Source organism: Quercus lobata, chromosome 8 (genome assembly GCF_001633185.2).
Source record: "Quercus lobata isolate SW786 chromosome 8, ValleyOak3.0 Primary Assembly, whole genome shotgun sequence".
In the NCBI taxonomy this organism is placed as follows: domain Eukaryota; kingdom Viridiplantae; phylum Streptophyta; class Magnoliopsida; order Fagales; family Fagaceae; genus Quercus; species Quercus lobata.
In genome coordinates, this window is record NC_044911.1 from 161,361 (window position 1) to 184,576 (window position 23,216).

Here is a 23,216-nt window from a genome sequence, read left to right on the forward strand (position 1 = left end):
GCACACAAATTTCCCATTCCCAACCCGCCACACCATGCCTTTTTTAATAACATCTCTTGCACTTAAAATGCTCTTCCATGCATATGAGCCAAGAGTGGATTCTTTGGCCTCTAAAATGGAACAGTTAGGAAAGAATCTTTGCTTTAAACCCTAAACCCTAAACTTCTCAATCTCCTTGAACCCCACCCACCATTTTCTTTGGCCTCACACACTTGCTCTTATTTAACCCAATGAATTTTTCTACCTTAGTTGCTATAACCCCACCAAAATTTTCGAATCATGGTCTCCAAGTCTTTAATCAAACCCTTTAGAAGCTTGAAACAACTAATGAAATAAGTTGGAATGGCTTGAATCACTACTTTAATTAGAACCTCTCTACCAGCTTGAGACAGTAACTTCTCCTTCCACCCTTGATATAAGTGAAAATTTGTTTTTTAGCTCTTCCCACAAGGGCTGGAAGCCCCAAATATTTTTCAAAGTTTCTGATTGAAGGGACACCAAGGAGCTGTTGAATGCAAATCTGAACATCCTAATGAGTGTTAGAGCTAAAGAAAATATTGGTCTTATCCTTGTTGATTTTTTGCCCATTGCCTTTTTCATAAGTAGCCAAAATGTCTAGGATAACTTGGCATTCTATTTCCTTTGCTTGGCAAAAGAAAACACTATCATCCGAAAAGAAAAGGTGAGAAACCCGTGGACCATTTTTGCATATAGAAACTCCACAAATCAAAACTTAGATCAAATAAGATCACAATATTCAAAACCCACTACAAACCCAAATATTAAAACCCAAACAAGCTGAAGATTCTTGGGACTAACCATCAAGTAACTCACTTGGGAAGTCTAATCAACCACCAAGCGATGAAGGCAGAAACAACACCTTGAAGATCTGACCTGGGTGGCACCGTGGCAGCAAAAGCAGAGGTGGCTTGAAGATAAAAACCTGAATCAGTGGTGGGTTTTATGTTGTGGGTGGGGATGGAAATCTTAGATCTGACTTGAAGGGGGTATAAATCTCAAGTTTTGTGTATATATAAGCAAATCGGTTCGGTTCAGTGTTCATCAGAATCCAAAATCCTTTGCCAACAACCGTACCGGCCAACTTCGGTGCTTGAAAATCATTGCCGACCACCATGCCTAACACCTGCTCTGGAGGTTTGAGGTGGGCGGATTGGTTTGGCTCCAGTCGGTTTTGTCGGTGGCGGGCGGTTCCTGTACAACCCTACACAAAAGGAACATGTACAGAGACAATGAATCACCTTGATGTAACCCTTTACCTGGTTTGATGCGCCCCACAGGTTCTCCATTGAGAAGCACAGCATAAGAAATTGACTTGATGCAAGACATGATAGTGGACACAATTTTACCAGAGAAACCCAAGTGAATCATCACCTTCTCTAAAAATTGTCATTCAACTCTGTCGTAGGCTTTGCTTATGTCAAGTTTGAGAGCCATGTAACCCAAATTTCCTTGTGTCTTACATTTTAAATAATGTAGAGTCTCAAATGCTACCAGCACATTATCAGTGATTAGCCTTCCAGATAAGAACGCACTATATGAGTCAAAAACAACATGGGGCAATACTACCTTCAACAAATTAACTAACACCTTAGTAATAATCTTATAAAAAACATTGCAAAGGCTAATAGGAAGACAACCAAACTCTTATCCAAAGCCATGTTTTTTTGGCTGTTGAGCTAAAATGCACAACCATCTATATATTATTTTATTGTGTTGGTGATGGTGGTTGTTATTTATTGTAATAAATATATTATTTTATTGTGTTATTTATATTATTTTATTGTATTGAATGCTAAAATAAAACTATTAATATTGGGTGTTTTGTAAAGAGAAGTAGTAAAATAAATAAAGTAGCTTTTTGTGGTGCCAAATTGTTAAGTTTTTGACACCACCAATGTCAAAGAAAAAAAATACTAAGATAAAAATATGGAAGCTAACTATTCTGCCAGGATGCAATATGGTATTTAACTGTTACCTGAGCAAAATTTGATGCCCTACCTAATATCTTCTATCAACATATTTCTACCATACATTAAATCAAATTTACTTTATGTTCACGATGATAGTAGAAAGTGTTAAAAAAAATACAGAATTAGTAATTAGCTAAATTCTTTTGTTAGTAAAATTAGCAACTAAAATTTTTGCTAGTAACTTAATTAGTAATTACCTAATCTTAGGAGTATTCATAGTAACACAAACCTCTTCAAACAAAATAAATTTAAAACTAGGAATTTAATCTTGATAGCAAAAAAATTTACCTAATCCATCTATTTCCAGTGGGTAAATCACGATTTTTGATTTCTACTACTTTATTAGAATTCAATTTTAATCCTAAAAACCAAACAATCCCTAGAGCCTTCACCAGAGAATTGTATAAATTGATTCAACCTTTTTAGCCATTAGTGATTCTCAGTACAATTTTAAATTTTTACCGCTTTTTTTATTTTCATTTTATGTTATACCAAACACGGGAAAATATTTTACACAACATTTTCATATACACTTTTAAACACTGTAAAATAAAAATATTTTCCTGCAAATAATTTAGATGTAAAATATTTTACCTTTGTAAATATTTTACATCGAAATAAATGGAGCGTAAAAACCAAACACATCCACGAAAACAAAAACCAACCCATCCACTAAAATCAAGACCAGCGATATTCTGGTATATGAAATTGCCATCCATCATGACATCCCATTTCACAGCCATCCAAACAAAGAGTCAGCCATGGTCGTTCCTCAAAAATTTCAGTTAGAATAGCATTTCCTTTCCCGGTCAAACGTGTGTGCCCAATACCAAGCCAGTGTAACCCAGGGAACAAAGGCCTCTTAAGTGATTTAATTGAATTAACAGACAAGCCACTGCATTTATAAATATCAAGCCTTCGAAGTGGTTTACTTTCATCTTGGAACCTTCTCTTCATAGCCAATACTTCCATGGATGAATCGGTCACATAGAAGCAACACCTAATACTCAACTCAGTAATGCCTATACCAACCTTAGCAATTGTAAGTATTGCTTTATCTGATATTCGAGGCATGTATCCTAAATCCAAGGCTGACAATGATTTGCCAATTGTCCCACTATGGAGCAAAATAGATAAACCTTCATCAGTTACCCTCTTACAGCCTCGTAGACACAAATGTGTGATGGGTGGACTCCCCTGACCAAGAATAGATATTCCATGGTCTGTAACATCAGCTCCTGAGAGATTCAGAGAAGTCAATCTATGAAGACACGAAATGGACCTCAGGCAGGAATCTGCTATGCTCCTGCAACCATATAGATCAAGGACCTCCAGGCTGCTAGAACAAGCCAATTTTTTCACAGTTTCACAGGTTAGAAGACTGCATGAAAATAATCTCACCTCAACAAGGGAACAAGGCACCCCGGTGAGATCATGAAAGGCCAAGTCTGACAATAATAGGGCACTACGAACTTCAAATTTTTTTAACCTTTGGCAGGAGTGTAGAATTGATGCAAAGCCTGCATCACTAACTTTAGAAAACCCACAAAGTCTCACCGACTCTAGGCCCTTGCAGCCCTCAGAAAGCAGAAACATGCCCATATCATTTATTCTTTTGAATGACACTTGCTGGTTCCGTTTACTCCGAATAAGTGAGAGACTTGTTAAATGATGACAAGAGCCCAAGGACTGGAGCCCGTTGTTGCTCAAGTCATTGTGCAATAGTGGTTCCTGATGTGGTCTGTCTTCAAGATCCAGCTCTATCAAAAGAGGAAGAGAGTTGGTGATCAAAATAATCAGATCATCGGATATAATATCTAGGACCAGTGACAAGCACTGCAATGGAATACAGGTTCCCAATGGAGAGATGATGCCAAAATCAGCTGTCTCAGAAAAAGTCCTATCAACTTGAAGTTGGTTTATGAGGTGGATCCCGTCTTGCTCAAGCAGTGGCTGCAATTTCAGGATTTTAAGAGTTTTGGGCAGGAAGAATTCAATGGATTGCAAAGCGATTGCATCACCTGTTCCTCGAATCTTTAGGCAAAATGACTGAAGTATTATAAAAGAAACAGGCTTCAATTATTTTGGTAAAACATGCTTGAGTTGAAAAACATACTTTGTCCGACATAAGTCAAAATATATTGAAAGAGCATCTACGGAGAAGTAAATAATCAATTTAAAGAAAAGAGTTTGATCCCTTTATCTTACCTCCAGGTACAAGCATCCTTTGAGCATACGGACAAGGTTACATTTGAAAATTTCAGGTGAGTCCTGCTCTACCAATTCAAGCGTAAGCACCCTGATATGAAAAAGGGGAAACGGAAAATGGTTCAGATTTTAGTATATTCTGAATGGTTTGCACTTTGCAGTTAGAAAAGGTCCAGAATGATATGTGCACATGGAAAATAGCCTTTTTTTTTCTTTTTCTTTTTAAATATCTGCCAGGTAAGCCTATTCTCCTTAACCTCAACTAATAAGTGTCCTAAAACAGGAGATGGAGTTTGTGGAGGAGCGGTTGGACAGAGCTTCTGTGAATAATGCGTGGTCGGAACTCTTCCCTAGAGCAAGCGTGGAACATCTTAATGTTGCATACTCAGACCATGACCCCATCCAACTAAATGTTGACAACTCAAGCCCACAAATTGTTCGTCGGAAACGTTTACAACGATTTGAGGAGAAATGGGTGGCTCATACGGAATGCGAAGACAGAATTAGAACTTCTTGGGCTCAGGAGGTACTGTCAGGAAGTCCGATGTTTCGCTTATTCGAAAAAATAAAGAGATGCTGCCTGGACCTTCTTAGCTGGAGCCGGGTCACTTTCAGGGATACAAGAACCAGGTTGAATCAAAAGCAGAGGGAGTTAGATGAACTTACACATGGGGACTTCTCATCAAATTTGGGCAGGATTACGGAGGTCAAAAAATCCATCACCGAGCTTCTACATCATGAGGAGGTCTTCTGGAAACAGCGGTCTAGAGCTGTATGGCTTCCTGCTGGGGATAAGAACACAAAGTTCTTTCACCAGCGAGCAAGCCATAGACGACGCCAAAATCATATCAAAGGTCTGCATGATAGGCAGGGAGTTTGGCAAATGGATGAGGGTAGAGTGGCCTCTATAGCTGAAGAGTATTACAAAGAATTGTTTACCTCCAATAAACCGATGCACATGGATGAGGTGTTGGACTCTATAGACTGGGTTGTCACAGAAGGCATGAATGAAACTTTAGCGCAGCCGTACATTGAGGAAGAGGTTCGTACAGCATTGTTCCAGATGCACCCCTCAAAATCCCCGAGACCGGATGGTATGTCTCCTTTTTTCTTTCAAAAGTATTGGCATATTGTAGGGCGGGATGTTACCTCTGCCGTGCTCTCGTCTTTACATTCAGGGAGATGCCTCCGTAAAATGAACTTTACTCACATTGTGCTTGTCCCAAAAGTAAATGACCCCCAGCATATTACTGAATTCCGTCCGATCAGCTTGAGTAATGTGGTCTCTAGAATTGTATCCAAGGTGTTAGCAAACAGGTTGAAAACTATCCTCCCTAATGTCATCTCGGATTCACAGAGTGCTTTTGTACCAGGTAGACTTATTACTGATAATACAACAGTGGCATTTGAGATGTTGCATCGAATGCGAAATAGGAGGCGAGGCCGTACTAGGCACATGGCTGTCAAGCTGGGTATCAGTAAAGCATATGATCGAGTGGAATGGGCTTTCCTCAGAAGGATAATGCTCAAGTTGGGGTTATCCGTGCAGTGGGTAGATTTGGCCATGAAAACTGTTTGCACAACCTCCTACTCCATTCTTATAAATGGAGAGCCAAAAGGTTTCATCACCCCAACCCGAGGGATAAGGCAAGGGGACCCCCTATCTCCCTATTTATTCCTATTATGTGCTGAGGGTCTCTCATCTATGCTTAGGAAAGCCACATAAAGCAATCAAGTTCATGGATTATTGTCATGTCGTGGGGGTGTAAGGATATCTCATCTTCTCTTTGCTGATAATACTTTGCTTTTCTGTGAGGCTCGCACTAGGGAGTGCCAAAACCTTTTAGCCATATTGGCACAATATGAAGCTGCTTCTAGCCAAGCTATCAATAGGCGAAAAACAACTCTCTTCTTCAGCCAGAACACTGCACCTGAGGTTAAGCAAGAGATTCAAGCCTTACTTGGTGCACAAGTGATGAATGACTGCGAGAAATATTTGGGGCTACCAATGGTAGGGGGACAATCCAAGGTGTCTACTTTCAAGGGGTTGCTGGAACGTATAACGAATGAGGTGATGGGGTGGAAGGAGAAACATATTTCAAAAGCTGGAAGAGAGGTATTGATAAAGACCGTGGCACAAGCTATTCCGACTTATTCTATGAGTCTTTTCAAAATTCCCAAGGCCATTTGTGATGGTATAAATTCTGTCTTGGCTAAATCTTGGTGGGGTCAATCTCGAAATGAGAGGAAAATTCATTGGATTAATTGGAACAAGCTTTGTTCCCCCAAGAATAAAGGTGGTATTGGATTCCGGGATATTCATGTTTTCAACCTGGCCATGCTTGCCAAACAAGCTTGGAGCCTTATCCAGGGGTCCCACTCTCTGTTTTATAGGGTGTATAAAGCTCGATACTTTCCTTCCTGCTCATTTATGGATGCTGAATTGGGTAGCAACCCCTCCTTTGTCTGGCGCAGCCTCCTTCAAGCAAGAGAGCTCATCACTCATCATTGCGGGCTCTGCCTGGAAGATTGGCGATGGCGAAACTGTTGGTATAGAAAGTCATAAATGGCTCCCACGGCCTCCTAGTTTCAAGCCTGGAGCTGACAGATCACTAAAGGTGAGTCATCTGTTTGATGCTGATACCAGACAGTGGAATAGACCTTTGATTCAGTCACTGTTCCATGCTTCCACAAGGGATGATATCCTGCGGATTAAGCTTGGGGATGCATGGACACGAGATAAGCTTCACTGGATTGAGACAAAGAGTCGAACATTCTTGGTCAAATCCGCCTACCATGTTGCACTTCGTCTTTCCAATGCAACCATTGGGGAGCATTCTCTTGCTCACCAGGACAAGGGTTTGTGGGGAATGAAGTTTGGCAAAAATTTCATCTCAGCTTCAAATTATGAACATGAATAATCTTTGTGTACTTATTTTTAAGTGTTGAAGATTTCATATATGAGCAATGTTAGTGAAAAATACAAAGAGAGTTCTACTTCTTCTACTACAGCGTGGTTGGAGCAAGCAGCGGAGAATTCAGTAGATAAAAAAAGCAAGTGTTAAGAATATAAGGCACAATCAATCTCTAACATAATTGGTGATGGGGAGTGTGATCTTATCTCTTTTAAATTTGGTAATCAAAAAAGGGTTTATGGATTAAAAAAAAAGGGGGCCATGGCATGGATAAAAGTGATTGAAAATTGGGGGGGGGGGGGGGGGGGTGGCATTTATGAAATGAATTGAAAAGGAAAAGGTGAAGTTGGAATGGAGTTACCTTAGATTGGGGCAGGTTTCCCCAATGGAAGGAAGAAGATGATATGAAAGCAGAGAGCAGGAGAGCAAATTGAGGTCATGGAGATGTGGGCTGAGAAATAAGGGCACACAGGAATCATCAAGGCGGAGGCAATTTATGGTCAGGCTCTTAAGAAGGCTGCCGCCGTTGGTCCTGGTCCTGGTCCTACCCAGAATGTGAGCAACAGTCTGGGCATCCGGAGAAAACGTCTGCCAGAGCCAGACAAACAAACAAACAAACAAACAATGAATGCCTTCCGTCATTAGAAATTTGGGAAAAGAGAGCGAGCGAGCGAGCGAGAAAGACATACTGAGAGATTGAGAGCAGAGAATAATGAAAGGGCTTGAGAGACGGAGAAGCGGAGAGATCTGCTGACACATGCAAGAGAGCAAAGCGTCTCCACATCTAACTTCAGGAGAACCTCCTTTATCATCACACCGCTTGCTACTCCCTCCAACCCCATCTAAAATCTTCCCTCTTCCTCTCCTGCTTATTTTAGCTTATGGCTCTTAATATTATACTTTAGGCCCCTTTTTTTTCCACTGTGACTCTGAGGCCCCATTTTATTCATTCTTCAGCTATGGACTATATGTATGACTTCTCCCAACTTTTCAATTACTACATTACAAGCTGTCTTCAGTTTCACTGCCATGGACTTCATCAGTGGCCTACCATCTGCACTTTGATTTTTACAACTCAGATTAATAAATACCTTATTAAACTTTCAATTTTTTCACTTTTCTAATTTTTAAAGGCTGAAGAAACAGGTTTAACTTCTAATTTCAAACGCTTAAAACCAATTGCACTGCATCTCAATTTTGTTTTCTTAAGCCAAGAATACCATAGATACAACAAATTTCACAACCTTTTTTGCATAACATATTAAAGTAACACATTCTAATTAATGCAACATCTTTTTTTCTTGACAACCATAAAATCACTTTTATTGTGCATCATTTTCTGGCTGCCTTTATATATATATATTCTTATCTTTGATATTATAGAAACAGTTAAAAATTACGTTGTCATTGCTCATCATTCGACTTGAGGGTTCAACACTAACATCCAGCTATACGACCTCCAATGCCACAAGGTCTACAATTCATTAGCCTGGCTAGTCGTTACAAAGAGACAAGCATTTGGTTAGCTTAAAACTTTAACACACTGCATCCACCCCTATTTGAAACTGAGACATGATGTTCAAAAGCAGATAGGAATAATTACAACAACATCTACAAACCATTAGTCCCAAATTTTTAGGTTCGGCTATTGATCCTCAACAACAAATAAGTACGATTACAAAAGGTAAATATATAAAATAAAATAAAAATGAAATCATTAAACTATTAAGCCCATATCTCTTTGTACAAGTGATGGATGAGGTCACTAGATCGATTCAAGAAGTATCCCAGTATATGCATTTTGCAGATGATAAAGTTTTAGTGAATGAAACTATAAGTGGAGTTAATGCCAAATTAGAAATTTGGCGAGAGTAGGGTAGAATGTTCACCAAACCACACAAATCGCACCGCTTGTAAAATGGCGTGACCATACCGCACAGCAAGTAGTAGTGAACTACACTACATGTTACAATGTGGCGTGTGGTTTTATAATTAGAAAACCAAACAAACCGCGCCCTATATATATATATATATATATATATATTAATATCTATTATTTATTTATTTTATATTAAATATATATTATAAATTTATAATATCAAATAGTCAAATAGTCAAATAGCCTAGCTAAGCCGCCTCTCAAGTATCACTGATTCACTGTATCAAACTATCCGTGTATGAGTAAGTTGATGTGCACAGACACACACTATTGTAATGCGTTGACACTTACAATCTATTTCAAATGCATCTTATCTTAATTAGGAGGATGATCTTAGTACTACCAGGTTCTACAATTCAATCAACAAAATTTACAGAAAAGTAATGAGCAGAAATAAAAATATATATATATATATATATATATATATATATATATTACTACTTACCAACCAACCACTTCTGAGTATGTTTCTGTTTTAATAATAGGAAAAAATTTTCTCAAAGACAAAGCCTACCAGCAAAAATCAATAAAACGCAATCAAATGCATTCTATTCAACCAGAATTAACCACAATATTAAAACTACACCACAAATAGAAGAGGATCGGACAGAAAAGAAGATAAATGAGCCTTGTATATGGGTTTTATCAAATGTCTATTGGTGTAAATGAATAATTATCAATGTTTACAGGTGTTGATTAGAAAAGTCAGCTCAAAATAAAGAAAAATTAACTCAACAGTTTAAAACTTGGCTTAAAACAAGGGAAAAATCAGTTTTTGGCTGGGCAAGAAAAGTCCAAAATTTTGAAAAATATAATAGTCCAAAACCGTTCAAACCGCACCTATGACCACAAACTGAGGTGTGCTGCGGTTATGGTTTTGGCCAAACTACACCATAAAGTGCAGTGCTAAAATAGTCCAAAACCTCACTGAACTGCATCGCAAACACCCCTATGTGAGACGCTCTAGAATCTAAAACCTTTCATTTAAGTAGGACTAAAACAAAGCGCATGAAATGTAAGTTTAGCAAAAATAAAAATAGAGACGAAAGGGCAGTAAGATTTGATAAGATGACTATATCACTAGTTATGCTCTATAAAACCGAATGTTGGGTAGTTAAGAAGCAATTTATCCATAAAATGAGTATAGTGAAAATGAAAAATGTTAAGATGAATAAATGAGAACAAACAGAAAGATAAGATTCGAAATAAGGAAATCATTTCAAAGGTAGGGAATAGGGATAGCCCCTATTGATGAAAAGATGAGAGTGAATTGCTTGAGATGATTTAGTCATGTTCAAAGGAGAGCGAGCAATGAACCAAGTGAATTAATCCAAGTTGAGGGAATGAAAAAATGTGAAGGAAGGCCAAAAATAACATTAGTAGAAGTAATTAACAAAAATAAATAAATAAATAAAGACATGTCAATTACAGAAGCAACAGAGAGCATAACTCAAATGAAATAGACTAGATAAAAAGAATTCATGTAGCCAACCCAATCTAATTTGTCGAGGGTCCATAGCTGACCCCAAATTAGTAGTTGTTGTTGTATTAGTATTAAACTCTTGGGCCTTGCTTCTGCACAACTAGTATCATAACAGGGTAAACAGTTTGTTTTAAATATGATTGAGAGAGCAAAATTTCAATATTTATTTATATATGGAACAAGAAAATATCTGTTGTAAATTTTTAAGTCTAATACACTTCAGAACTTTTGAAGAAATGTTTATTCATCCAAAAATAAATACACTTAAGAACTCAGTCCCAGAGACAACCAATAAATTTAGAAAATCACAACTGACTTCATGACTCAGTCCTCTTATTCATGTCGTAATTTGACATGCAACTCCTTGAATGATGGTTCAGATGGACAGCTCAGATTTTGAGACAAGGATTCCATCACTATCTGCATACAACCATTCCCCATCACGAATCCAGGTTCCTGCAATGTATACGGGGACATGCTTTTCACCAATGCCTTTTTTGTTCGATTTCAAGGGATTAGATGCCAAAGCTCTCACCCCAATATCACATGCATTGATTTCATCAACATCTCTAATGCAGCCATTTAGTACAATACCAGCCCACCCCATATTTTGAGCCAATTGTCCCAAATTCCCTCCAACCAAAGCACATCTCATGCTCCCTCCGCCATCTATAACCAAAACTCTACCTTCACCTCTGATTTCGAGAAGCTCCCTAACCAATACATTGTCCTCAAAAACCTTAAGAGTGACAATTGAGCCTGAGAATGCACGACACTGGCCATATATCTGGAAAGTAGGTTGAAGAACACGCAAATCACCACTTGCCAGTAGCGCTGCATTTGTATCACAAGCTTCTGCAGTTGCTAAGGCAGCCATATTTTTTCTGCATTCACAGCTGTCTAAATATCACTAAAATGCAACAGCATGTATACTCCATGCCTCTGGCTACCAAAGCATGTATTCAGTAAAAAGAAACAATAAAGAAATGCAAATATGTGGATGCTGATCCCTTATGCATCAACATATGTGCCTAAACAGCAACATATAGCGCATATGAATGGCTTTATTGAAGATGTAAATGTATAATATTCATAAGCAAGACCGTAAACTAGCTTAAAAACTCCAGGAAAATAAACAAAAATGGATGGCTTAGTCCAATTTTTGAATTTATCAAAATTAAAACAATTGCAATCATTATGCTGGACGTCATTAAAGCACCCAAAAAATAAACAAATAAATAACGTGATTGCTCCCATAATTTTGTAGGAAAGGGAGTCAACTATGCCCAAATTTTTATGAGTACTATCAGAAAGGACATAAAATCCCAGTACTCAAGTACATGAGAACATAATCAAGCCTTATCTAGGGGACTCAACTAACTTACATAGGAGTTGCAATAAACTAAGTAGCTCTTTAGATCAATATTGTACCTAACTAGAGGTTAAATTTGCCACTGAAATCTGTGGACATAATAAAGTTTTCATAAAGATTGACCTGACATAAGAATTTCCAAACTTCATTAAAATATGAATCAAGAGTTACGCCAGAATTTCCAAACTTCAATTACAAGAAGACATTGCCCCAAATATTACAAAATTTGCTATTTTTAAAATCTTCTTTTTTGCTAGCACCATCTACATTTGCTCAGACCATTGGCAGTTAACTAACAATTGGTTAGCTTTTCAGATGGAATTTAAATTCATGCATATAGATGTTAGAATCATTCTCTTAAAAATAGTAATAGTAATAAATATGGACTCATAAATTATATTAGGAAAATGCATTGAACAGAGAGAGTGTGTGAGAAGCATACGCCACACCCATTAGTATGCTCTAGCTAGAGTTCTAAGTGGGTACTTCATTCAATTCTAAGTCAAAGTGCTATCTTAGTTAAGCCAAACCATATCTTCCTAAAATGAGAGGAACAGCAGAACATTAAAAATAACTTCTTTGAACCCCGGATGACTGGTCGGGGCTAAAACATGGACAAATACAGCATATATGACATTGAAATAGTTGGAGATATAAGTTATTATTGCATATAAAATTAGAGGAGTTGGTAAAAACAAATATGTATTGTTTAGAAGGACGTTTAACTTTAAAGTAATGAGGGGGAAAATTAAGAAAAAAGCCAACTACTAACATCTCTAATCCATTAGAGATAACAGATAATTTAATAAGAGCGGACAAGATTGTAACCCCCACACACCACACTACTCCTCAGTATGATATTGGTGTATGTTTATGTTTAATTAAGAGGACCCACGAAAAAAGACTAACTGACGAGAATGCAAATAGATATGTAAAAAAGAACGTATATTATACAAAAACACACAAGAAAGAAAAATAATGAAGCTTACCCAGATGAGAAGGAGAAACAAAGCTTGTTATTTGGATGGAGAGGCTTAGGTTAATGTGGAAATTGAAGGGTCTGCAGGTAGGTTTGCAGAATGTAGAAAGAGGAAAAAGATGATATGTATTGGAATATATATATATCAAAATATAACACTATCTTATTGATATCTGTGACCTCTGACCGAGTCTGACATATGGTTAAAACCATTTCTCAAAAAAAATCTCATTGTCACAACAATTTTTACTATTTTTGTCGTTACATAATCATCAATGGCCACGTAACAAAGTTATAAAAAGGTTGTAAAAATAATTGTGATACTAAACTTTTCCATGTTGACAAGCACCACACCGGCGGTTGGCCCGATTTATTAAAAAAATGAGATAAAAAAAAAAAAATCAGTCCCACAGGACCCACACCTGTTGTTTTTTTTTTTTTTTTTTTTTTTTCTATATGTGACATAAACAAAACATAAGGCTGAAAAAAAAAAAAAAACAAAAAACTGAAAAAAGAAAGTAAAAAAGTTGCTGTTAACCCGTTAGCACAACCCTTCATCAAAAACTCAATTCATAATCATATATATAGAGCTAGCTGCTAGCTAAGGTCGGTGTCAATGTCATTTACTTGCGGAATATCCATCCTCGTAAATTCGGTTGCAAAAAAGTGGCATGAAATTTGCAGTGTCTGAGATTCCAGTTCCAGGCTTCTTCCTATCCTCAATCCTTTCCCCCGATTAATGTTTGAGTGGTCATGACTCATCACGTCCCCTTCCATGGCTTCTTTTATTTATTTTCTCATCTTCACTTTCATGTCCCCAGAATTTATTTTATTTTCGGATAAATTTTAGCTATAAACAATTTTGTGTTTTTTTTTTTTTTTTAGGTGGATGTTGATATTGGGAACGCCTAGACATACCTTTCTCGGCCTTTTGGCTAAAGATCAAGGGAACGCCTAGACATAGACAAGAGGGGATGAAAGGGTTGGACAATCACTCAAATCTTATCCTTAGATTTAGGAGTTTAGATAGCGGATGAATAAGTTGGAAGGTAGAAAATGGTTAGGGATAAAAAAAGATTTTAGTTTTTCTTTTATGTGTTTGATTGGAGATAGAAAAGTAGAAGAATTTAAAATTCTTTATTTAGTTGAGAATAAAAATAAGAAAATAAGAAGGGTAGTTTGTATAAATTTAATTTTATAGCCATATTACATAGAAAATAAAATTTTTAAATTATTCTAAACTAACACAACTAATAAAACATATAGCAAAAGAAAAGCTAACAAAACAAAAAAATAACGTCAACATACACAGTACCTATAGGGAAAAAAAAAATAAGAACAAAAACAAAAAACCTGCACGTTTGATATTAAAAAAAAATGACAAACAAACAAAACCAATGTGTACGATGGTGTGTAAAGGGGTAGATGAGTCATTTCTTCTACCTCCTTCCCTTCAATCCTTCTCTTATTTTCTCTCCATATCCCCCGAATTGGGGAATTAATTTTTGGTGGAATGGGAGAGAAAACATAGGCCTCCCCATTTTTCTCCTCTCAACCAATCCAAAAAAAATATCCTCCCCTATTTTCTCCTCTCCTTTTTCATCCTTCTCCAAAAAAATATGTTTGGAAAAATCTTTTTTTTTTGGTTTTTACTTTTTTTACAAATAATTTAATATTTAGCTTTTTATCACATATTTAATATAAAAGTTACCAAAAACTTTTTATATTTATAAATACTATAGAAATAAGTTACTTCCAAACGCAATCATGTTCTTTTATATATATATATATATATATATATATATATAGGTAAACTCCAAACATGTCCATTTATTATCTTGTGTAATAGGCTTTCACATGAAAGTGAATTCCTTAAGCCATCCTTCCATGAGATGAATGATTTATTAACCTGTTATCATATGTTGTTTTTTTTTTAAATCATCAATTTATTCAGCTGGACTTTTCCTTCAATTGTTAAATTAATCCTTAAATTTTAATTTTTGTCCATTTTTAATATTATTTTTTTTGTTAAAATGTGTTAATTTGATATTTTGTCCAAATCTATTAACAACCTTGTTTGTTAATAGATTTGAAGGAAATGACCAACTTAACTAGGGCTGTCCATCGGTTCATAAACCCGACCAAACTGACCGGATTCGACTGACCTAAACCCAATGGGTGGACCTGAAGCCCATGGTTAGTCAGATTCGGGTCCTTCTCTAACAAAAACCAAATATTTAGTTCAAGTAACAGGTTAAGGGATTGAAAATCCTGTATAACCCGACCCAACCAAAGGTTGAAGATTTAAAAAATAATAATAATAATAAAAAAAAATCATCTGTGAAGTGATTAGACAATAGTCTGTTCATTATTGTCTAAGTTCTGACTAATTAAGACTTACACACTAACTCAACATACACGCTGTGAGAGTGCGTTTTTCTGCAACACTCAAGTCCAAGGATCCCGGGCCGAATAGTTGTAGTTTGGTGGACCGGGTTTTAATTCACCACAGCTAAAGGACTGTTTAAGAATCAAGTGGTGCACAGAGCATGCTTCCTACAATACATATAAACTAACAAACAAGGATATTTGTATTGAACAACAAATCAAAACAGCAAAGTAACGCAGAGAACCAAATAATAAAAGTACAAAATAATGATTAGGGATCCTCAAATCAGTAGAGAATATTTCATTGAATTTTCTTTATTATGATTACAGTACGCTCACTAAGACATGATACAAGGTTCAAGCAAGCTCAAAAATTACAGTCTTAGATGGTTATTCTAACCTTTAAGACTTGCAAAGTTTGATTCTTTTTGAATCTGAATATGTGCTATAATGGCTTTCTCTAGGATAAGTAATTTTACTAATTTTTCTCTGAGTTTTTCTTCTCGACAGAATTTTATCAATGATTCTCCCATCCCAAATTTCTCTGCCCTTCTTCGCAATCCTTTCCCCCTTTTTATAGTGATATTCTGGAATCTTAGGGGAACTATTGATTCCCCTGTTTTGCCTTCTGGTTACTAGAGTATGTATTGTGCCCATTGCCCAGCAGGTTCAGTTTCCCTGTTCTTCATCCTTTCCTTCCTTTTAGTTTTGTTTTTTTGAAAGTCCATGGCTGACTACCTATTTCGGAATATGCTGAGGTCACGCTTTTCTCGATCCAACTTTTGGCAGTTCTTCTTCTTTATCTTTTTTCTCAAACGGGCGAAATCCCACTCTACCGGTTTGAAAGTCTTCCGCTGCTACTCCCTTTTTTATACTTCTTCATTCTGGTTCCCCGAGGTGCTATCCACTTGCGCTATGAGAGGTCGCTGATTCTTTCCTCTTTTTTTGCTAGGTCGTTTGACGCTTGAGAAGGACGCGACCTCTCCTCTGTTTCTTGTGTTTCTTTTTGTCTTTTTCATTTGAACTATCTTAATCTTTTCTTGACTGTGCTTACACGCCTGGGGGATCCCGAGCCTTTTAGCAGTCTTTGAGGATCCTGGCTCAACTTTCTTCTCCAATCCTCTGACATAGGCTTCTTTTCCTTTTCTTTCTTCTTTTCTCGTAAGTTTCTGGGCTTCCCTTTTTTTCTTCTTGATGTTTTTTGGGTTTCAAGCCTTTTGGGCTTACCATTTCTTCTCTTTTTCGTGGCCCCTTGCGCTTATTTCTTTGGGCTTGGGTATTGTGATTTTTTAGACCTCAATACACGCAAAGCCTAAATCAATTCAGAACTCCTCAATATCAAATCAAAATAGTTTCAAACTTTTCACTATTTCAAACTCTCAGTTTCACATTCCTCTCTCTCTCTCTCTCTCTCTCTCTCTCTCTCTCTCTCAAATCCCTAACCCTAGCCCCCTTCTTATCGCCGCCATCATTGGCTCATCGTCCTCATTGCACTCGCCGTCATTGGCTTGTAGTCTCTCTCTCACCCAAACCCCTCTCTCTTAAAGCCTCCTCTGATTTGCCATCTAAGACTTTGATCTTATGCATTTAATGGTAAGTCAGTATTTTTTTTTTTTTTAATTTCTTACTGATCTTATGATGGATGTGGTGATGGTGGGAGATGAAGTGGTGGTGGTGCCAGTTTAGGGCTCTCTCTTTTCATCTAATAAATCTAGGGTTTGTGGACTTATTTGTGCTATTTGATTTCTGTAGGTTTGGATTGTGGTTTGTGTGTTCTTTAGGTTTGTGTTTTGGGTTTTGATTTATTTGTGTTCTTTGGGTTGGTTTTGATTTCTCTATTCTTTGGTTGATTTCCCATGGGTTTGGGTTGGTTTGGATTTCTCATGGGTCTGGGTATTAATTTCTCTGTGTCTTTAAGTCTAGGTTTTGAATTTCTCTTTTCTCTTTGTTGTTGTACTTCAGACCCAAATTACCCAACAATTTCGACCCGCTCAACAGACGATCCGAGTCACCAGGTCCGACCTAAAAGTTAGTCGGTCTCAAGTCCATTTTTTGTTCACCCGATCCAATCAGGTCGAGTGCAAGTCAACCCAAAACCCAATCCGACCCAACTCGTGGACAGCCTTAAACTTAACTCATTTTTATGAGATTGGAAGACCATGGGTTCATTCAAGAATAGTTTATTTAGTTGAAACTAAAAACTTTTTTCTAAAAGTACTATAGATAAAGCTAAAAGTTAACTGAGATAATACAATAGGACTCATGAATAGTACCAAAAAGTGTGATGGGACCCATGAATACTAATAAAAATAAGCTAAATAGTAAAAAAAACTGCCCAATATAAGCTATCCTAAACGCAACCTAAATTACAAAAATTAAACTTTAATGACTAATTTAACAATTGAAGTAAAAGTTAAGAGATTAACAACCAAACAACCACTAGTTTGTTAATCTCTTAACTTTAATTTCCCATCATTAATTTTCCAACTTATTCTTATACATTCTCCAACATTTCCCCTCCCTTTTACCTTTTTATATCTCCACGACTATGCATCTTTATTTGTTTGGAGGGATTTTAGGAAGGATGGAAAATTGAGGAAAGAAAACTTTTTTAGTAGGTGTTTGGTTGGGAGGGGGAGAGGGGGGGTGGGGGGGGGGGGAAAAAAGATAGTGGAGCTCAGGTATTTTCTCCCCGAACCCACTAAAATGTTTTCTCCCCAAAATGGGAAGAAACTAGGGGGAAAAGCTCAATGGGAGAGAATGATGAAAATGCCCACGTGCACTTGCACATGGATTTTGTCCAATTGCTCTTCTTCTTCTTTTTTTCTTTTCTTTGATTTTGTTTCGTCCAATTGCATTTCCGTTTTTTTGTTTTGCTTTTTATTTTTTATTCCTTTATTCTTTTCTTCTACTTCTTTTTTTTTCCTGGCTTGTACTTCTTAGTAGTTTTTTTTTTTTTTTTTTGTGTGCTCATCTTTCTTTGGCTTGTGCTATTTTTTTTAAAAATATATATATATATATATATATATATATTTTTGAAGTGTCCATACACAATTTTTTTAATAAAAAATTGTTTTATTTTTTATTTATTTAATGGGGACATAATTGTAAATTTACGCCAACTTCATTTTCCATCCTCTCATTTTTCTTCTAAACCAAACAAATAAGTTTTCTATCTCTCCACTTTTCCATCCTCCCAACCAAACACAAATGAGAGAAAATTAAATCTCTTCTATCCTTCCACTTTTATATCCTCTCCCCATTTTCTATCCTCACACTTTTTCACTTCTCCAACCAAACTAATCCTTAGTATCACTCTTCCTCTATCCTTTTATCTTCCTTTCATTTTTTGCTCTTCTTATTCTTATCCTCTTACTATAAATTTGCAATTCACTCTCTCATTCTATGCATAGTTTTCGCATACACAAAAGGTTATTTCTCTCTCCCTCTCTCTCTCCTTTTTTGTTTTTTCATTTTTGGTGGATTTTATTATTTTTCTTGCATCTCTACTTTAGGCTGATGTGATTTAGTTTTGTATTTTTTAGTTGTTATCTTTTTTCTTTTCTTTGATTTCATAGATGTTATCTTATTAGATTATAAAGATAGTATATAAGAAATATAATGGTATTCTATTACATAACATGACTTGGATAATTTAGTATTAATTAATATATCTTTTATTTTTACCTTTTTCTTCTCATCTTATTTTCTATAAATTTTTCATTCTCTCTCATATTCTCTCTTGAAAAAGTACTTATTCTCTCTCTCTTGATTTTATATTCTTCCTTGCAACTCTACTTTAGATCGATGAATCATTGTGCTTTTTAAAACTCTATTTTGGGTTAATACATATTGGTGTTGTATTTATGAGTTTCCCATCACAATTAATCTCTCTCTCTCTCTCTCTCTCTCTCTCTTTCTCTCTCTCTCTATTATAGCTTTGGTTTGATTTTTGTTTGAGTTAATATTTAGGGTCTGTTTAGGGTCCTCTTATTTTGCTGAAATTGAAAACTTTTTGCTGAAAGTACTGTAGATAAAAGTAAAAGTTAGCTAAAAAATATAGTGAGACCTATGAATAGTACCAAAAAGTGCAATGGGGCCTATGAATAGTAGCAAAAATAGCTGAATAGTAAAATAAGTTGACAAAAATAAGTGTTGCCAAACGCACATTTAGTTATTTTGGAAGTGATAATTGAATTTATATCAAAACACAACATTGATTATACATTTGAGTGTTTCTATATTTGTGTAATATTAAGTGCAATTTTGTTATGATTTTTTATTATCATGATAATTTTCTTTTAGAGAATTAGGAATTTGAATAATTTATTTGAAATGTAAAAAGTATAAAATAATCTTGAAGAACATGTACCACCTCATGAAGGAATAATGTCAATCAAACACTCTCAAAATAATAGTATGATACATTGGTAGAGATAAAAAGATGAAATAGTTTTAGAAAATGTTGAACATATTAAAGGTAACATTTTTTTCTCCAGAAATATGGATTTGTTGTATTTTAGGTCCAAAAAGTAGTTGTTTTATTTTTTTTTTCTTTGGCTTATACATTTTTTATATATGTTTTCTATGCTTTTGATATTAGGGAGAGAAAGTTTGGATATTGAGAAAATTTGTCAAATTTCTAACATAGCTTATATACAAAATTTTGTCAATAAATATTACAAGGGAAATGATATTTTTATGCTTCATCTTTTAAGTTCTTGAATCTTGATTAATATTTTTTTGTTTTTAATTCTTTCTTGCAACCCCACTTTAGGTTGATGAATCATTGTGTTTCTTATAACTCTATTTTGGGTTAATACTTTTTGGTTTTGTGTTTTTTGAGTTTCCTATCATAACTTCTCTCTTTCTCCCTCTTATAGCTTTGGTTTAGTTTTTGTTTGAGTTAATACTTAGTCATTTTAGAAGTGAGAATTTGAATATATATCAAAACAAAATCTTGGCAATGTATTTGAATGTGTCTATCAATTATTTGAGTAATATTAAGTGTAATTTTGTAATGAGTTTTAATTATCATTATAATCTTCTTTAAGAGAGTGAGAAATTTGAATAATATATTTGAAACTTAAAAACTTTAGTTGTAAAGAAAAAAAATAGGAAACATATCAAATCAGTCCACTTCAGTCCATCCAGTCTACTTCGGTCCATTTCAGTCCAATTCGGTCCATTTGATCTACTTTGGTTCACTTTCGTCCACTTCGGTCTATTCCGGTCAAATTCAGTCCATTTCTGTCTATTCAGCCCATTTGGTCCACATCTGTCCAATTCGGTCTATTTGGGTCTATCCACTCCAATTTGGTGTACTTAAGAATGGAAAAAGACAAGTTTTGGTTGAGAGTACTATCAATTATTTGAGTAATGTCAATTGTAATTATAAGATAAGTTTTGGTTATTAACTTATTATAATAATCTCCTAAAGAGAATGAGAATTTAAATAATAACTATAAAACTTAAAAATTTTAGTTGTACTAAAAGAAATTCAGAAAATATAACGCATAATTACAATAGTTAAAAGAATATGAACGATTTCAAAAAAGAATAATAATATCAATAAAAAAATAAAAAATTATATATTTATAAAAATAGAGTGATGAAAATTACTTTTTGAAAATATTTAATTTTTGGGAAGAACAAATTATCTACAATAAAATTTAGAAAATAAAATATACACATTTGATATAAGTTTGTTATGAGTTTGATTATCATGGTAATCTTGAAGAATGTGGACCTTATACAGGAATAATATCAATCAAACACACCAAAAATAATAAAAAGATATATTGGTAGAGATAGAAAGATGAAAAATAATTTTAGAAATTGTTTAATTTTTAGGGAGAACAAAATTATTTTCAACATGTAAGAACTAAAAGAGTAAAGGCTCAAGCCTACTTAGAATAGTGATGCCTGGATCTTCAAACCAAGCCCTAACAATGAATTTTTAATAGAGTGGGATTCTAAGTCAAGTGCAACACTTAAATCAACCCAAGTCTAAAACTAATAGAACCTAAATGACAAATAGGAGTAGATGGACCAACAATTCAGCGATGGAAAGCCTTCTCAGGCGAATCCAAGGATAGATCTTGTATTGATAAGTTAGGATAATATTTCTTAACAAGGCATTTCCTTGTTCTTTCACTTGTTCCTTTTTTCTTGAAAAACATTCATCCCCTTTTTCTAGGGGGTTCCCTTCCTTATATAGCCTCTCTCCTTGCATCCCAGCTCTCCATTTGTACATTTTAGGGGATCCCTTAGGATATTTGTCCCATCAAGACTCTTCTGGAGGTGGTAGAGAGAGTTGTTAGTTGTGAAGTTGTTGTTCAATGGTCATTTCCTTATTAATGCAACTGGTTAGGTTGGTGCAGAGCATTCAATGCGGAGGTCGGAGGTGTCTTCTTCAAGAAACTTCCTCCCACCACCCTTGCAAGTCTTGTACCCTCCTGTAGCCATCCCTTCCCTTATCCTTAGGCTTTTCAGGGATGCCAGTCGTCCTTTGGCTCTCTTGCTCTCCTCGAGTAGGCGCGGTTCTTGGAGTTGACCTACCTTTCCTTGCTTGGATTGGGCAAATTTGTCCTCGAATTGGACCCCTCAATCCCCCCCCCCCCCCCCCCCACACACACACACACAACAAATTTTAGAAAACAAATTATACATTTATTATAATTACAAAATGATTATCTATTCCCACACTTCGAGTGGATTTGCAACCAGTTATAAGTTAAAAGTTATAACCATCTCTTTCTAACTTTACAAAAGTAAAAAATTTGTATATTGATGCAATCTTTTTATTCTATGAATTTGAATTCTAGATTTGTTCTTTGGTTGGTTTTGAAAAAAAAAAAAAAAAAGAAGAGGATTTTTAAGTCTTAACACCATGTGAAGCCCTTTATTTTTTTAATTTTTAATAACAAAAAATGGGTAGGGGTCGATTTAAGATGGTGTCTTCTACCTGAGTGTAAATATAGTGACACCCTACCCATTGGATCCGAGCTTGCGAGAGTAAGGGATCCAGATGAGCCATAACTATGCACTCAATCCCATCGAATATGCTAGTAAGTATGTGTCGAGAGTATGGAGTTATTTTACAGATGCTTTCCATTGTGAGATTCGAACCTGAGACCTCCACCTCCCAAACCCCTAAGAGTGAGCCCATGACCACTAGACCAACAACCCCATTGGTGAAGCCCATTTAGTATTACTCGTTAAAGACAATTTCATACACCACTAAGGAAGGCGGTCCGCTTTGGTTGTGGTTATCAGGTTTAGACTTAATTTTTGGAGCTTGAGTTTAAGTCTTTGGTCGACTTTTCGCACTGAGTTTAGGGCTTCATGATATTATGGCAGGAATTTTTTACCGGCCTATATGTGAATCATTTAAATATTTTGGATATTATTAAAAATCAAAATTTTGAAACTAACAATGGTCGTTCTATTGTGAGTGAATAAGAATTTCATTTTAATAATTCAAAAAAAAAATTATGTTAATGAATAAAACGTTTGCAAAAATAAGGTATTAAATTTATAAAATTAAAAAGAGGGATAGATAAATGTTGTAAATTCTAGGGGACCAACTTGCAGTTTAGATATTAGTGTTCTCTGTTTCTCTCCCTTTTTTTTTGTGCAAGATCTGGGTTGGACACTAAATATGACATGACACAGACACACGGATGGATATTTATTAGAGACTAGAGTTTTCATAGCTATTGTTCTCACTCAATAATAGTTTGGACCGCTTGAAATGTCAAAGCAAAGAAGCGCAATCAAGGTGGGGAAAAGAAAAAATCTCTAAGTCATACATGGGTTGGTAGATCAGGGAAGAAAAAAGATCGAGCCGTGGAACTTGGTTTACAAGATGTGGCCCCTATGATTTGTCTTATCCAGTTATCCACAATAACATTATTTTCCTTCCATTATTACAAAATA

General features: G+C 35.6%; 2 protein-coding genes across 4 annotated transcripts; both read right to left on the minus strand.

Moving 5' to 3' along the window:
• Window positions 1-2,439: 2,439 nt before the first annotated feature.
• Window positions 2,440-8,085, minus strand: LOC115955579 (F-box protein At-B). 2 transcript variants are annotated; one of them, XM_031073753.1, is made up of 4 exons: window positions 7,804-8,085; window positions 7,476-7,702; window positions 4,200-4,290; window positions 2,440-4,040 (listed from the first exon to the last, which is right to left on the minus strand). In XM_031073753.1, the coding sequence occupies exons 1-4, from the start codon at window positions 7,954-7,956 to the stop codon at window positions 2,670-2,672; spliced, it is 1,842 nt and encodes a 613-aa protein (XP_030929613.1). In that variant the 5' UTR covers window positions 7,957-8,085; the 3' UTR covers window positions 2,440-2,669. The 2 variants fall into 2 exon arrangements, with proteins under 2 accessions (XP_030929613.1, XP_030929614.1); XM_031073754.1 differs by lacking the exons at window positions 7,476-7,702; window positions 7,804-8,085 and adding an exon at window positions 4,866-4,952.
• Window positions 8,086-10,716: 2,631 nt separating this feature from the next.
• LOC115955580 (putative 4-hydroxy-4-methyl-2-oxoglutarate aldolase 3) lies at window positions 10,717-13,020 on the minus strand. 2 transcript variants are annotated; one of them, XM_031073756.1, is made up of 2 exons: window positions 12,898-13,020; window positions 10,717-11,432 (listed from the first exon to the last, which is right to left on the minus strand). In XM_031073756.1, the coding sequence occupies exon 2, from the start codon at window positions 11,411-11,413 to the stop codon at window positions 10,913-10,915; it is 501 nt and encodes a 166-aa protein (XP_030929616.1). In that variant the 5' UTR covers window positions 11,414-11,432; window positions 12,898-13,020; the 3' UTR covers window positions 10,717-10,912. The 2 variants fall into 2 exon arrangements, with proteins under 2 accessions (XP_030929616.1, XP_030929615.1); XM_031073755.1 differs by having other exon boundaries at window positions 10,717-11,420; window positions 12,898-13,019.
• Window positions 13,021-23,216: the final 10,196 nt, after the last annotated feature.